The sequence below is a fragment of the Sceloporus undulatus genome, chromosome 4 (genome assembly GCF_019175285.1).
Source record: "Sceloporus undulatus isolate JIND9_A2432 ecotype Alabama chromosome 4, SceUnd_v1.1, whole genome shotgun sequence".
NCBI classification, from domain to species: Eukaryota; Metazoa; Chordata; class Lepidosauria; order Squamata; family Phrynosomatidae; genus Sceloporus; species Sceloporus undulatus.
Genome location: NC_056525.1, coordinates 75,420,597 through 75,435,535, shown reverse-complemented (window position 1 = coordinate 75,435,535; position 14,939 = coordinate 75,420,597). Strand labels below are relative to the sequence as shown.

The 14,939-nt window shown below is 43.4% G+C and overlaps 1 protein-coding gene across 4 annotated transcripts in view; it reads right to left on the bottom strand.

The window, feature by feature from the left end:
- Positions 1–9,737, bottom strand: part of MAST2 (microtubule associated serine/threonine kinase 2) — a 203,814-nt gene extending 194,077 nt beyond the window's left edge. For 2 of the 4 annotated variants that reach the window (XM_042461727.1, XM_042461728.1), the window contains exon 1: positions 9,464–9,736. In XM_042461727.1, the coding sequence (XP_042317661.1) occupies positions 9,464–9,610 (147 nt within the window). In that variant the 5' untranslated portion in view covers positions 9,611–9,736. Of the gene's footprint in view, positions 1–9,105; positions 9,383–9,463 lie in introns of those variants that run through there. The other 2 variants (XM_042461735.1, XM_042461730.1) reach the window with 2 other exon arrangements.
- Positions 9,738–14,939: the final 5,202 nt, after the last annotated feature.

The following is a 14,939-nucleotide window of genomic DNA, read 5'->3' as shown; positions in this document are numbered from 1 at the left end:
TCAGGACTGCTTCTGCCAAATGGGAACTGTTGGGGGTTATGATTTAGGTAGTTAATAATACTTAGTGTTTGTGTTCTTGAATGCTCAAAGTGTTTCATGTGCATATCAACATTGCAGCGTAGATACTATATTACACAATACCACAGCACACTGTTGTAGTGCTATTATTCCACTTTTGCTACTACAACTGCCTCCTATGGAATCCTGGAGTTTGCAGTTTAGGGAGGGACATTTAGAATTCTCAGCCAGAGAGCACTTGGGCCTCACTAATCTATACACCCCAGATTCCCACAGGAAGTACAGCACAAGTGCAATAACAGTGCTATAACAATCCAGTACAGTATTCACTTCATAATGCAGATAAGGAACAGCCTCCCTACAACCAGGTACTTTGCTCATGGGAAACGCAAGACCTAAACAGAGACTTCTAAATTAATTTCTTAATCTGTTAATCATTAAACTACATCAGACAGCAAAAATAGAGACAGGAATTATCTTTGGAAAACAATAGAACAGCAAGAATTTTAAAGGGATGGAACCAATGATACAACTCCACAGAGTCATGAATTTGGCATTCATTTGGTTCTCACCTACAACAGATTGTAATTGTCCCAAGTAAGTATCTGAGTGCCCAAATTCACCCATAATTATCTGTGGGGAATCAGCACAATAGCTCTTAATGGATAGGAAAAAAACAATGTTGCATTTCCCGCAGGTTCTGCATCATATTAAATGATAGTTTAATGGCAGTGGCACATGTCCCTCATCCAAATCCAGATAAGCACAACATCAGTCAGGAGAGAGCAGTTAACAGCAGCAGCAATGGTGAAGAAAAAGGAGGAAAATAATGGATGAGTAGATGAGATGGTGCACAACCATCCCTAAACATGTACGCTCATCCCTCCACAATCACTGGTGTTAGGGGCACAGGACTCTCATGAATGTGGAAAAATGCAAATAACATAAACACTATATTTTTAACTAAGATAACACCTCTCTAGGAATCTCTAGGTCCTTCAGTGCAACTCTGTGGTCAACATCTGCCAGACACTGACCAAAGAATTGCACTGGAAGAACTATGAATGCCTAGTGGAGTGTTCTCTCTAGGAATTTCAGTCTAGGTCCTTCAGTGTGACTTTTTGCTAAAGCTGGCCATCGAGTTGCACTGGAGGACCTAGATATTCCTAGAGAGAACATATTAATAAAATCTGTGAATAATTAAATCTGCAAAAGTCAAAGGCACAAATGGGGAGGGACACGTGTACTTGTAAGACTAAGTTAAAGATGCATTTTTGCTTAGAATGTGCAAGAATTGCTGTATATACTCATGTATAAGTCTAGAAATTTCAGTTAAAAAATTGACCCAAAAAAACCTGAGTTGACTTATCCATGGGTCAATGTAAGTACTGTAATTATATATATATATGGTTTAAAGTACAGCACTTACATTGACCTGTGGATAAGGTGACTCAATGCATGCTAGATGGATGGACTCGGTTGGAATTTTGAAAGTTCTTTGGTATCATTTTCCTTTGCTTCATCCTTTACATCCTTTGCTACATGCCCCTAAATTTTGTCCTCGACTTATCCACAGGTCGTACCAAAATCCATAATTTTTGCTCCAAAACCTGCCCTTGACTTATAGTCAAGCATATACGGTACCTAGTTGTACGTATGCACTTGCTATTAAAATCAACTTCAAATCATGAAGCACTGAAATCCATATACCAACACCTTCAATATCTCAGGTATCTCAATAGCTCATATTTCAGTTTCTACCACCACAATTCATAATAGGGGAACAAAGATCTTGTGTTCCACAAGTGCAAACCACAAGGCAGCAATAACAATGGTGCACGTGGATCAATGGTATTTGCTGTGCCAACACTTGAGGATGAATCTCAGTGTAAGCCTACAGATGTACAAAGACTGTTTGTCATAAGGCATCCTACACCTCAGACATTTGGCACTGTAGGTTCTGCAGATAATTTCAGAAAGTCATTATACAAGTAGGCCCTTGTTATTTACTCGAATTTGGTTCCAGGACACCCCCTCCCCCATGGTAACCCAAATTGGTGGATGCTCAAGTCCCATTAAATATAATGGCATAGTAAAATGGTGCCCCTTTATATAAAATGGCAAAATCAAGATTTGCCTTTGGAATTTATATATATATTTAAAATAGTTTCAATCAGTGGATAAGGAATCTGTGGATACAGAGGGTCTACTATGCATGCTTCTTTCCAGTGCATTTTCAGCATACATTTAAAAATCTATAAAATCCCCCTGAGCAAAAGTAGTTACTACAGGGCTGCACAAGATGCGGCCCGAGGGTCAGATGCGACCCACCAAAGGATTTCTGGAGGGGCCCCATTGTCAGAAGAAGGGGATGTCCTGGTTCCCAGAGTCCTCGCCCAATTGCACGCGGCTTTGGAGGACAGGAGCAATGGACTCTTCCCCTAGAATTTGTCTTTGCTTCCCAGGGGAGCTTTTGCTGGGGACAGGCTTACAGCTCCTCTCCCCCATTGGCCAGGCAGGCCCAGAGGAAGGAGCTTTTTGCAGGCAAGCAGCAGAGACAGCCGGGAGGGCAGAGAGAGAGCCTTGGGCCCTTCTTCTGGTGAGTGAGGGGGAGGACAGGAGAAAGAGAGGTGGATGCCCGACCACTGCGTTGTCCTCCTCTTCTGCCAAGTCGTTCGCCTTTGAGCGGCATAGAAGTTCTGCCTTTGAGCGGCAAGGCTGTCCACCTGGCAAAACCCCAAGGCCGCTCAAAAGTGAACAGCAGAGGAGGAGGAGGAAAACGTGGTGGTTCGGAGTCCTCCTCTCTTTCTCCCGTCCTTCCCCTCCTCTTCCTCACAAGGCTGCCCGCCCATCAATTGGGCAAAGAGACAAAAGAGGATGGGGGAAGGAGACAAGGGTGCCCGCCCACCACGTTGTCTTCCTCCTCCTCTGCCGAGTCGTTCACCTTCAAGTGGCATGGCTGCCCACCTGGCAAAACCCCCAGGCCGCTGAAAGGTGAACGACTCAGCAGAGGAGGAGGAGGACAACACAGTGGTCAGGCATCCTCTTCTCTTTCTCCCCTCCTCCTCCTCATCCTATGGGAAGAAAGAAAGAATGAATGAATGGATCAAGGAGGCAAAGAAGTGGAGAAGGAAAGAAAGAAGGGAGGGAGGGTATGAGGAAGAAAAGAAGGGAGGGAGGGAGGGAGGGAGAAAAGAAAGAAAGAAAGGAGGGAGGGAGGGTAAGGAAGAAAGGAGGAAGGGAGGAAAGAAAGAAGCAAGGAAATGAAGGAAGGAAGGAAAAGAGGGAGGCAGGGAGGAAAGAAGGAAGCACGGAAGGAAGGAAGAAAGGAAGGAAGGAAGGAAGGAAGGAAGGAAGGAAGGAAAGAAAGGAGGGAGGAAAGGAAGGAAGGAGGGAGGGAGGGAAGAAAAGGAAATAATAAAGGAAGGGAAGGAGGGAGAGAGAAAAGAAGGAAGCAGGGAAAGAAAGAAATGAGGGAGGGAGGGAGGGAGGGAGGGACGCCTTGCCCCTCAGTAGGGCGACTTAGACTTTTCCTCCTTTTCCCAGACATGTCCCCCATCTTAGCCTTCCTGTCCATGAGGAGGGATTCCACAATGTCCTCTATTTTGAGCATGGCTAAGAAGTATGGATTTGTATTTTGCTTCCAGCTTTTATTTGAACATCTCCCATTTTAATGTCCTACATTTCACCTAAATGTCCTACTGTTGGCGGCCCGAACAACCTTAGCCGATCTTAATTTCGGACCCTACCTTCTTCCAAGTTGGGCACCCCTGAGTTACTATAATATTTAGTGGGGTTGTGAACAAATGTTTCAACAGGTAAATTAAACTCTACCACTATGGATGCAATTCTAAACCAAATGCAAATCACAACCATAAAATGAAATGTACACATTTAAGACATGCTCTGGAACAGGAACAAGTTGTTTAAGAATATTCATAGCTGTTATTACACCTAAAAAGTTACAATGTTTATTTTTCACCAGTGACTATGAAGTGTATCCAATTCACTTCAAATCTGAGTAGAGCTGTAAAGAAATGTCTACACATGGCAAATCTAAGATTTGCTTTAGAAAAGATTGGCAACGGTGAACTATTTTTCACTTAGTATGGAAAATGGCAAAATACCAAGAGCTGTAATTTACTGCCAAAGCAATTTCTACACAGGGCTGAGAGGAATTTTTGTAGGTTCACTTTTTATTTAAAAAAAAAAACAATCACATTTTAAGAGTTTGCTCCAGAAAAACAGTATCCAGAGAGAAAAAAGGTATTTTGTGTTAGAAAGTGGCAACCTCTACCAAAACTCTTCCTAAAAGAAAAGGAGGGATCCCCGTAGTTTCACCTAACATTGCTAATTACTGTATATACTCATGTATAAATCTAGAAATTTTAGTCAAAAAATTGACCCCAAAAAATCTGAGTCGACTTATCCACAAGTCAATGTATTTGATATTTTAGCATTCATAGAATCATAGAGTTGGATGAGACCACAAGGGCCAGTCCAACCCCCTGCCATGCAGGAACTCTCCATCAAAGCATCCCCGACAGGTGGTCACCTAGCTTCTGTTTACAAACTTCCAAAAAAAAGGAGACTCATTGAGTTCAGATCTATTTCTATTTTCTACATCTTTTATACAAGATGAATCTCCTTTATCCGAAATGTTTTGGATCAGAGGTGTTTTGAATTCTGGAACACTTGCATATACATCATGAGACCCAGGTCTAAACACAAAGTTCATTTATGTTTCATATACACCTTATACACATATCTTTTGAAGGCGATTTGATACAATATTTTTAATACTTTTGTGCATGAAACAAAGTACATTGAACCATCAAACTACACATAGAACATTTATTATATCTTGAGTTATGGATTTTTTTCTTCCTTTTTCTTTTCCTCCTTCTTTTGTGTGTGTGCATATCTATCTGTCTATATAAAATCTTTAATAAAATATTATTAAAAAATACAGAACCATCAGGAAACAAAGGTATCATTATCTCAGCCATCCATGTGGACAATCTGTGGTTGTCTGGCATGATTGTTTTTTAAGAGAGAAGAAACATCAGAATCAGTTGAGGGACCATGAAGTGGACCATCTAGGGATGAGACTGTATTCTGCTGGTGTTTTTTTAAAACTCTCCTCCAGCATCATCTGCCTCATTAACAAGGTTTTTTGCTACTCCTGCAAGTTCATCTGCCCTGGATGCAATCGCGGCCATGAGCCACTGCTTGCAGGTGATGTCCACCTTCTTTTCCAGATGCTCATTCGTTTTGCCCTTAGGAAGCAAGGGGGCAATGGCTGTGGGGTTCTTTCCAGAGCTGCTCGCTCAATCTGCAGTCACCAGGAAACTCGCTCCTGGGGAGGGAGGGCAAGAGAACAGCCCTGACACTGCCAGAGTTAAGTGAATTAAGAACCAGGCTCTGGCAGTGGAAGCAGCAGGGAGAGGAGAGGGGCTTTTTTGGTGTGGGGCTCTCTTCTAGGCCATGGCTTTAGATGGTCATCAGCAGCCATTATTGCCACATCCTGTGCTAGACATCAGCTGAAGGTGGTGATGTAGAAGCAGCAGCAGCAGCAACCACTTCATCTGCTGCCTATGCAAAGTTTGGCCCCGAACTCGGCCACAGCATCTCCTTTTCTGCCTCCACTGCTGCCCTGTCATGTCGGTGCTCTGAAAAAGCCACCAGAGCTGGTGCCACAACAAACTACAATTACCAGAATTCCACAGCACTGAGTTATGGTAGTTAAAACGATGTAAAGCCAGGTTATTTCTGCAGTGTGAATGCACCCCTTGATAGTTTTTCACCATCCTAGCAAGTATTTAAGCTTTTCTATTTGGTGTTTTCTTGGATTTGTGTAAAACTGTAATTTTTTTTAACCTAGTGTTCTGTTCTCCATTTTCAATGTTTTATTATCTGAGTACAGCAGTATTCTTTTACTGTTTCTTCGTCCTTCATTCCTTTGTTGCTACCTTATCTCTTCTGAGACAGCAAGGACCAAATATAAATATCTCCTCCTTGATTGGAATACAGATGAAAATATCACTGAGGCCCAAAGCAGACGGGCCAAATAAAGCACCCTCCGGGCACTCTGGGGACGTGGTGTTCAAATGACGTATGCCCCTGAAGCAGCCAGAAGCTAATGAAGCTGCTCCTGTCAGGAGCCCATTCTGGACCATTGCAATGGCCAGCTTCGAGATTATGGAGTCCAGTCACTGAAGTCCCAGAGTGATTGTGGCTGGAGCAGCCATGGATCACTCCATTTGGTCTGTCTGCTTAGCCCCAAAGTTAGTGATTTCTTGGCTGAATAATATAAATATATACCATATTTATAAAATTCTTTAAAAGGATTCACAATATATAGTACCTATCTATCAGTACTATTTACAATTGTTAAATAATACAGTAGTTCCACAATCAAAGCCAACATATCTATTCTCAATATCAGCAATATTGCTGGCAAAAAACATCAGGAGAAAGTTAACCAGAGGTTGGCCACTGGGAGAAACAGGTTGCTGGACATGACAGGATTTTGGTCTGACCCTCCAGGGCTCTTTAGTTCTTAAAAATAGTTGCATGAATGCAGTCATACTTCTATTGTCTGCCATATATTATCTCATTCTTCAGATGGAAACCCTGTGTGCAAGACATGCAGGTTCTCTTTTTGAACATAGCAACGTATGGAAGAAACAAGATGTCCAAGTTGTAAATGTGTGTGAAGCTGCTCTCAGCATCTGTAACTGCCGGTCTCAGACAATACCTTTTGGACCAGAAAGGTAATATTTCTTAATTATAGAAACTATCTATTTTATTTATTTATTTATTTATTTAATATCCCGCTCTTTTCCCAGGACTGGGACTCAGAGCGGCTTCACAGCATTAAAAAAGCCAGTACAATTAAAAACATTTTTTAAAAAGACGTACCGTACATTAAAATTACAGGTCAAAGTACAAAAACTAGTCTGTAGCACTACATCATCATTGCAAGTATTCACCAGAAAAACTATATTAATAATGTTTGAGCTATAGTTCCCTAGTGGTTCTTAAAATTAATACTATGAGACAGAACATACAACTCAAAAATCCATCTGGACCTATTTGGAAGTCTGAATCTTTGTCAATCAATCCAGCTGTCTCAGTTATTATAACCAATGACAACCTCTTCAGTGGATGTAAAAACATGAAGTTTTTAGGTATGCTTGTTTGCACTGGTACTCATGCTACAGAAGTGCAGGATCCCATGTTCTTCTAGCAACATGTGAAACAGCTTTAATTGACTTGCATGCTTAGCAAGTCAACGTAGTATTCTGAAAAGAAGTATACTGGGCTGTTCCATTTTCTGTTTCTACACACCAGCAATGACTCCTGTCTGATAACTGGTGAAACACCTTACTGATGAGGCATGAGAGTGACCACAACTAGATGCACACATTAAACCAGTTGCTGTAAAGCATTTGGTGGTCTTTAGCATCAAGCCATACCCAGTGAACAATAGTGAAAACCAGCAGGGTTTATACAATATGAAGGCAGTACTGGTTATAACAGCTCTCTGTTCTAATCTATTCATATTTATTTGTTTAATGTTGTCAGCTCCTGAGTCCCTTCTGTATCAGTGCACAGTGTTCCTCTTTCAAGAGAGTAGGTCCTAAGAAATGGGATGTACTACTCTTTACTATGGCGCATCTCAAGTCAACAGAAAGGACACTGAGGGAAAGATGACAACCCAGAGAAGCCTTTAAAAAGCCAAACCCTACAAATGAGTGTCTGTAGCCCAGGTATCCGTAATACGGCTCCCGCCAGGAAGCATTATTTTATGGGTGCTCCAAGGGCAGCAGAAAGACGCTGCCAAGCCAAGGTGGTTACTGCCTTTTTGATGGAATCTTACTTGATCCAAGAAAGCCTGTTTTCTGTACACACTCATATGTATTCTGATAAAAGCACTGAGAAGTCTCATGACTATGCAGGACCAGAGCAGAGCAGAGAGTGACAGGAAGTTCTGGAGGGTCGCCATGAGTTGGGGCCGATGCCAAGGCAGTTAACAACAAACAAGTCTCTTCCTACAGAGGAGGATGGGGGATCTCCCGCTGACGGACTCACTAGGGTTGGTGTCACCTAGTGCAATAACTCATGGTGTCACCCCCCACTGACCTGCTCCTATATTACACACATACAGAATCCTTAGTAATGTTTTTTGTACTAATTTTATTCATACATTGTAATTGCCATATATCAATGGACCTAATGGTAATAGCTGTGACATAAACAACTGGCAAAACTAAAAAATGTTTTTAAATTACAGTATCATACGCACACAAAAAAGTGTGTACAGCTACATACCAGATTACCACACTACACTCTTATAGGCAGCCAGAGCAGTTAAAGTGGAATAGGAGTGCCATAACAGTGTATGGCAGTGATGTGGCAAGTGGGATATGATGTCCATTAATGAGTCCAGTTCTTCCATGAAGCCTTTACTCATACTAAAGGAAAACTGAACTCTTCCTTCCGCCAAACTGTGCCCTTTAAGAGACTCTTTTGCACTTCAGCTCCCAGAAGCCTCAGCCACATGGACCAATAGGCTGGGATTCTGGGAACCGAAGTCCAGAAATCCCTTAAAGAGCAGAGTTTGGGGACCGCTGCACTAAGCGATGTGGCAACCCAGCCCCTTTCATGCAGTCAAAGTGAACATTTGCTAAAATGGGATGTTTTATAATATACGTATTTTTAATTTTTAAAAAAGGATTCATCAGATAGAGCCGAATGAGTCTGTAGCAGCGTTCCCCAAACTGAGCTCTTTGAGGGATTTTTGGACGTTGGCTCCCAGGATCCCCGGCTGTTGGCCAACGTGGCTGAGGCTTCTGGGAGCTGAAGTCCAAAAACAAATGCCTCAAGGGGCTCCTTGGGGACCACTGCTTCCGCGGAAGAAGGGGCCTAGTCTTATTTTAATTTTAATTAACATTACTTTTTTATTCATGTTTATGTTTATTTTTAAAACATCCTCCCCTTGAGGCCACGCGCCTCGTCCTCTTCAGCGTTTAAAAGAGAGGCAGAGATGGTGATGATGATGATATTTATATTAAGACTTACCTAGAAATGAGAGGCGCCTGAGGAGCAGCGGTGCCACCTTCATTCCGGAGGCTCCCTCTCCAGGGCCAGGGGCACGGGACGATGCTCAATGTGGACAAAACCGCAATTGACGAAAGCACCGTGTTTTTACCTCTCTGGGGATCTCTAGGAGCTCCAGGGCCACTCTGGGGGCAGCACCTGCCAGACATGGCCATAGGACTCCTCTGGAGGAGGAGGCCTACAGAGCATCCTCTCTAGGTCTTTCGGTGCAACTTGTTGTTAAAGTTGACCATAGAGTTGCGCCGGAGGACCCAGACATTCCTAGAGAGAACCTATCAACCAAACCCGCAGACACAGACACACACAGGACCCTGCGTACCTTTTCGGGCGGCTCCCTGCAGGCGGCGCTGCCCCCGCGCCCGCCCTCCCCAGCGTCCATGGAGAGCCGGGGATGCTGCTCCATCCTCCGCGGGGCCGGGAGCGCCGAGGGCCCCGCTTTCTCCCCTCGGGAGCGGCCCTTCCTCATGGTGAGGGCGATGGCTCAGCCATGGCTGCCGCGGAGAGCCTCGTCAGGAGCCTCCAGCCCTGAGAGCCAACATCGCCGCTCTCCTGTCAGGGACACAGCCGCGGCGGGCACTGCGGCAGCCACGCCCCCGACGATGATGACGACAACGCCACGTATCGCGAGAGGAGGAGCCTCGTACGTGCGAGGGAGTTTGTTGAGGGCGGGGCCACAGCAGCGGAGTGGGCGCGGCGAAGGAAAAAGGAAGGCGCTTGAGAGGAAAACGCGATTGAAAGAGGCGGGGCTTGTCCTGCCCCATCATGCTTTGCGTTGAGGGCGGAGCCACAGGGGAGTGGGCGTGGCGAAGGAAAAAGGAAGGCACTTGAGAGGAAAAACGCGATTAAAAGAGGAGGGGTTTGCTGTGGCCCCATCATGCTTTGCGCGCAGAACCATAGCACGCGAGGAAGGGGGTCGATGGGGCGGGGCAACAGCAACAGAGTGGGCGTGGCGAAGAAAAAGGAGGTGCTTCAGAGGGAAAACACGATTAAAAGGGGCGGGGCTTTCCCTGGCGCGCAAAGCATGATGGGGCCAGAAAAGCCCCGCCCTTTTATCAAGTTTTTTTTCTCTCAATTCGTCCCTTTTTTATTCGCCACTCCCACTCCGCTGTGGCCCCGCCCTTAACGGCCTCCTCCCTCTTGTTCTGTGGTCTATAAGTGGGAAGTAGCCCAGTTCGACGCCTCTTAAACCTCCGTGGCGCAGTGAATTCTGGGATTTGTAGGCTGCGAAATTAATGGCCCTCCTCAGCACTGCCAAGGTTCAATGCTGTGGAGATCTGGGAATTGTAGTTTTGTGACAAATTTAGCCTTCTAACAGATTGTAATGCGCTCTGATAGCCTTGGCTGAAGAGCGGGGTATCAATAAATATTATTATTATTGTTGTTGTTATTATTCTCTGTCAGCGAGAGAGAGAAAGCTCTGGATCCACAATGAACCACAATTCCCAGAGTTCCATAGTAGTATACTGAGGCATGGCAGTTAAAATGTTTAGATTGTAAACCTGAGGGCAGGGAAATGTCTACTTGTCTAACTAATCTCTGAAAAGTGCCATGTAAATCTATGGCAATAATAATAATAAAGTGATGTCAAACTGGGTTGTTTCTTCAGTGCAGATGTAGCTTCTGATATGTTGGCAGGCGGAGGTTAGGGTTGCCATAACTATCCACTAAAACCCAGGACAAACTGTAGGACAACTGCAGGACAAAACTCAGCCCAAAATGTAGGACATATAAGGGTTTTAGTGGACAATTATGGCAACCGTAGCGGAGGTGCGTGCCTCCTTAATAGTGGCCTGTTGATTTCTTTCAGGTTTTTTCCTTCTTACTATATTTAATTTAATCCACCTCTACTCCCAAAGAAATTTGAAAGTGGATTTAAACTAGATTGAGAGCAAGCAGAGCTATAATGCTAGTCACTACGCTGGGATCCAACCAGAATGTCTACTTTCATCCATTATATACATCTCTAAAGAATGAACAGGAAAGCCAAACACATCATGTCACCAATCAAATAGCAACAGTGTTCTAGTAAAGAAGGGTGTTCTCTGGGAGATCCTGCATGGCAGGATGGGGCTGGACTGGATGGTCCTTGGGGTCTCTTCCAACTCTACGACTCTATGAAAGAAACCTAATCTGATTTAAACGTTCCACAGATAGATGGGACCAGCATAATGGGATTTATTTAATGGCATCTACTTCTTCTTAGTTAAGCAATAACCTTTCTTCTCTGCTAGTCTCAGCTAAAAGGCATTTTTCAGAAATAGCCATTTAATATTCAGGAATCATTTTCTAATTTCAGTCTCTAGCCTTGGGCCAACCAAAATGTAAACAGCATTTCTCTGTGCTGTAGTCGTTCCGGCAATACAGTATTTACATTATAAATGTTAAATAAACTGAGGTCCAAAACACGCTGCAGAAATAATCCACTTTGAGACTGCTTTAACTGCCCTGGCTCAGTGCTAGGGAATCCTGGGAATTGTACTTAGAGAAGACTAGATGTCTCACAAAACTATACAGTTCCCAGAATTCCCTAGCACTGAGCCAGGGCAATTAAAGTGGCCTCAAACTGGATTATTTCTGCAGTGTGTGTTCTGGACCTCTGGTTTTTAACACCAAGGTGTATACTCTTCACAAGAATCTTTATTCTTAAAGGTTTTCCTGAAGGTAATTGCCAGGATTCATTCCAAAACACATCCAGAAATTGGCAGGGATTTTAGCCTATGCATTGCTCATATAGCTTCACTATGAAACTGAGCAACCCTTGAGCCATCCTGTTCCTTCCTTCAGTTTTGCAATGTTTTGTGGTCAGTTTGTTCTCCCAAACATGAGTCAAAAAGTCAAAGCAGATAGGAAATCTTATCTTACCCGGGTACTTGCATAATCTCCCCTCATTAAAGTATTTAGGCCTTATGTTTTGCTTCCAAAAAGATCAAAGTGGTTTACAAAATTACATAAAAATACATAATACACATAAACGATTTACATAAGCAAATAAATAAAATACCTAAACGCTACATAACATATACAAACTAAAATTCCATAATATGCCCTTTACTCTCTGTTTTGGTGAAAATTGAAAGAATGGAAGAGAAAAATAAAACTGAAAACAGGGAATCAAGTGTTGTGTGTTTGTTCTTTTTTTCCCTGAAAAAAAAATTCAAATTATATAGAGTTTTTGATCAAGCATCCTAAAATTTAAAAGCAGAGCAAGGTTTTTTTGTACTTTGTTGCTTTGCGTCAAACATAGGGAAACCATAGTTTCCTGTCAAATATTAATGGCTTGACCCAGTTTTGAAAGTCATGTTAACTTGTAGCTGGCAAACAGACAGTAACAAAACTAGACTCAGCTATTTTTTAAATGATTTAAATTAGTTTCCAGGGGGGAAAAAACACTTCCAGATTCACAGAATACCTTGGCTGACATTATCTTCTTAAAAGCCTGGAATCTGAAATAAATAAAACTTTAAAAAAATGTAAAACTGCCAATGCAATTGTTAAATGCTACTAGTAGGCTGCAATAATTATTGATACTTTGAGCAGTACTCGTTGTTGTGAATTTATAGAAGTCCTTTTTATTTTATTCAGATATATCATTGATATGACAAGTGCAGAACTATGCACGTTTACAAGGATTTGTGATTGGTTGACTGGCCAAACCCAAAGGGTGCTCAAGAATGGCTCCTTTTCATCCTGGAGAGAAGTGACCAGTGGGGTCCCACAGGGCTCTGTCCTGGGCCCAGTGCTATTCAACATCTTTATCAATGAATTGGATGACAGAATTGGGGGCATGCTTATCAAACTTGCAGATGACACCAAATTAGGAGGAGTAGCTAATACCCCAGAGGACAGAATCAAACTCCAGAATGACCTGAATAGACTAGAAAGCTGGACCACAGCTAACAAAATGAATTTCAACACAGAGAAATGCAAAGTCCTGAACTTAGGGAGGAAAAATGAAATGCAGATATGGGATGGGTGACACCTGGCATCTGAGCATCCAAGTAGACCACAAATTGAACATGAGTCAACAGTGCGATGCAGCAGCTAACAAAGCCAATGCAATTTTAGGCTGCATGAATAGAAGTATAGTGTCTAGACCAGGGGTAGGCAACCTTTTTGATCCGGAGGCCGGGTTGCTGTCCCTCAGACAACTGGGGGGCCGAAACCAAAAAATAAATAATTAAATAATTTTTAGAAAATTAATTAAATAAATAAACCGAGACAAATGTAGGATAAATTTTTCAAATGGAGGGCACTTTTTTTAAAAAAAGAGGACACGCAAAATAAATTGCTGATTTTAAAAAAAATGTTAATATAAATGCATGTTTCAGAGGCTTCTATAGACGCCCCCCTTGCCCGCCTCCTCCTGATAGGCCAAAGGCCCCACGCCCTCACGCGAGAAGCCAAAGGCTCCGGCGGCAATCGGCGGCAGGACTGGGCTGGGGCCGGTCCCAAGGCCTTGCCGGGCCGCATCCGGCCCACAGGCCACAGGTTGTCTTCCCCTGGTCTAGACTCTAGATCAAGGGGAGTAATAGTTCCACTCTATTCTGCTCTGGTCAGGCCCCACCTGGAATATTGTGTCCATTTCTGGGCACCACAATTTAAAAAGGATGTTGAGAAACTGGAGCATGTCCAAAGAAGGAAATGGTCAAGGGTCTGGAAACCATGCCCTATGAGGAATGACTTAGGGAGCTGAGGATGTTTAGCCTGGAGAAGAGGAGGTTAAGGGGTGATACTTGAAGGGATGTCACATTGAGGAGGGAGCTAGCTTGTTCTCTGCTGCTCCAGAGACTAGGACCCAGAACAATGGGTGCAAGCTCCAGGAAAAGAGATTCCACCCCAACATTAGGAGGAACTTCCTGACAGTAAGGGCTGTTTGACAGTGGAACAATCTCCTTCCTCGGAGTGTAGTGGAGTCTCCTTATTTGAAAGTTTTTAAACAGAAGCTAGATGGCCACCTGTCAGGGATGCTTTGATTGAGAGTTCCTGCATGGCAGAATGGGATGGCCCTTGCGGTCTCTTCCAACTCTATGATTCTAATATGTCTTGCCAACCTCAGTTTCCATTTCCAGATATCCAAGTGAATGGTTTTAAATTAATTGTCAATACATCACATAAAGTTGACAGTACATTCATCCCTCCATATTTGCAGATTTGATATTTGCAGCTTTGATTATTCATGGATTTGCTTAATATGTTCTCTCTAGGAGCTATGACTCTATATTTCTATGAATATCTGGGTCCTCCAGTGCAACTCTATGGTCAACTTTAGCTAAAAGTTGCATTAAAAGATCTAGAGATTCCTAGAGAGAATACTCTACTAAGCATTTGTAGCTCCTCCAGTGCAGTTCTATGGTCAGTATCTGTCGGACGTTAACCACAGAGTTGCACTGGAGGGCCTAGAGATTCCTAAAGATGTGTCCTCTAAGGTAAAAACATGGTGCTTTTGTTATTTGCTGTTTTTCCATATTCACGGGGGTCTTGTGTCTCTAACCCTAACAAATATTGAGGGACAAGCGTAGTCGATAAAGTACAATCGTCCCTCCCTATCTACAGATTTTTTTACCTACTTATTCAACTGCAGCTTGAAAATGTGTGTGTGTGTGTTTTATCTATGGATTCAACCATTCATGGCTTGACTATATATAGGCTTCCCATATCCCGCCTGGGGGCGGGACTTTCCCAATTTGGGGCGGGTCCGCACGGTCCCATCCCGGTTTGGCCCCGCCCCCAGGACTCCCACCCCAGTGAGTCCTCCAGGCTTGGCTGGGGCTTGGAGGACGTCTGTCTTCCAAGCC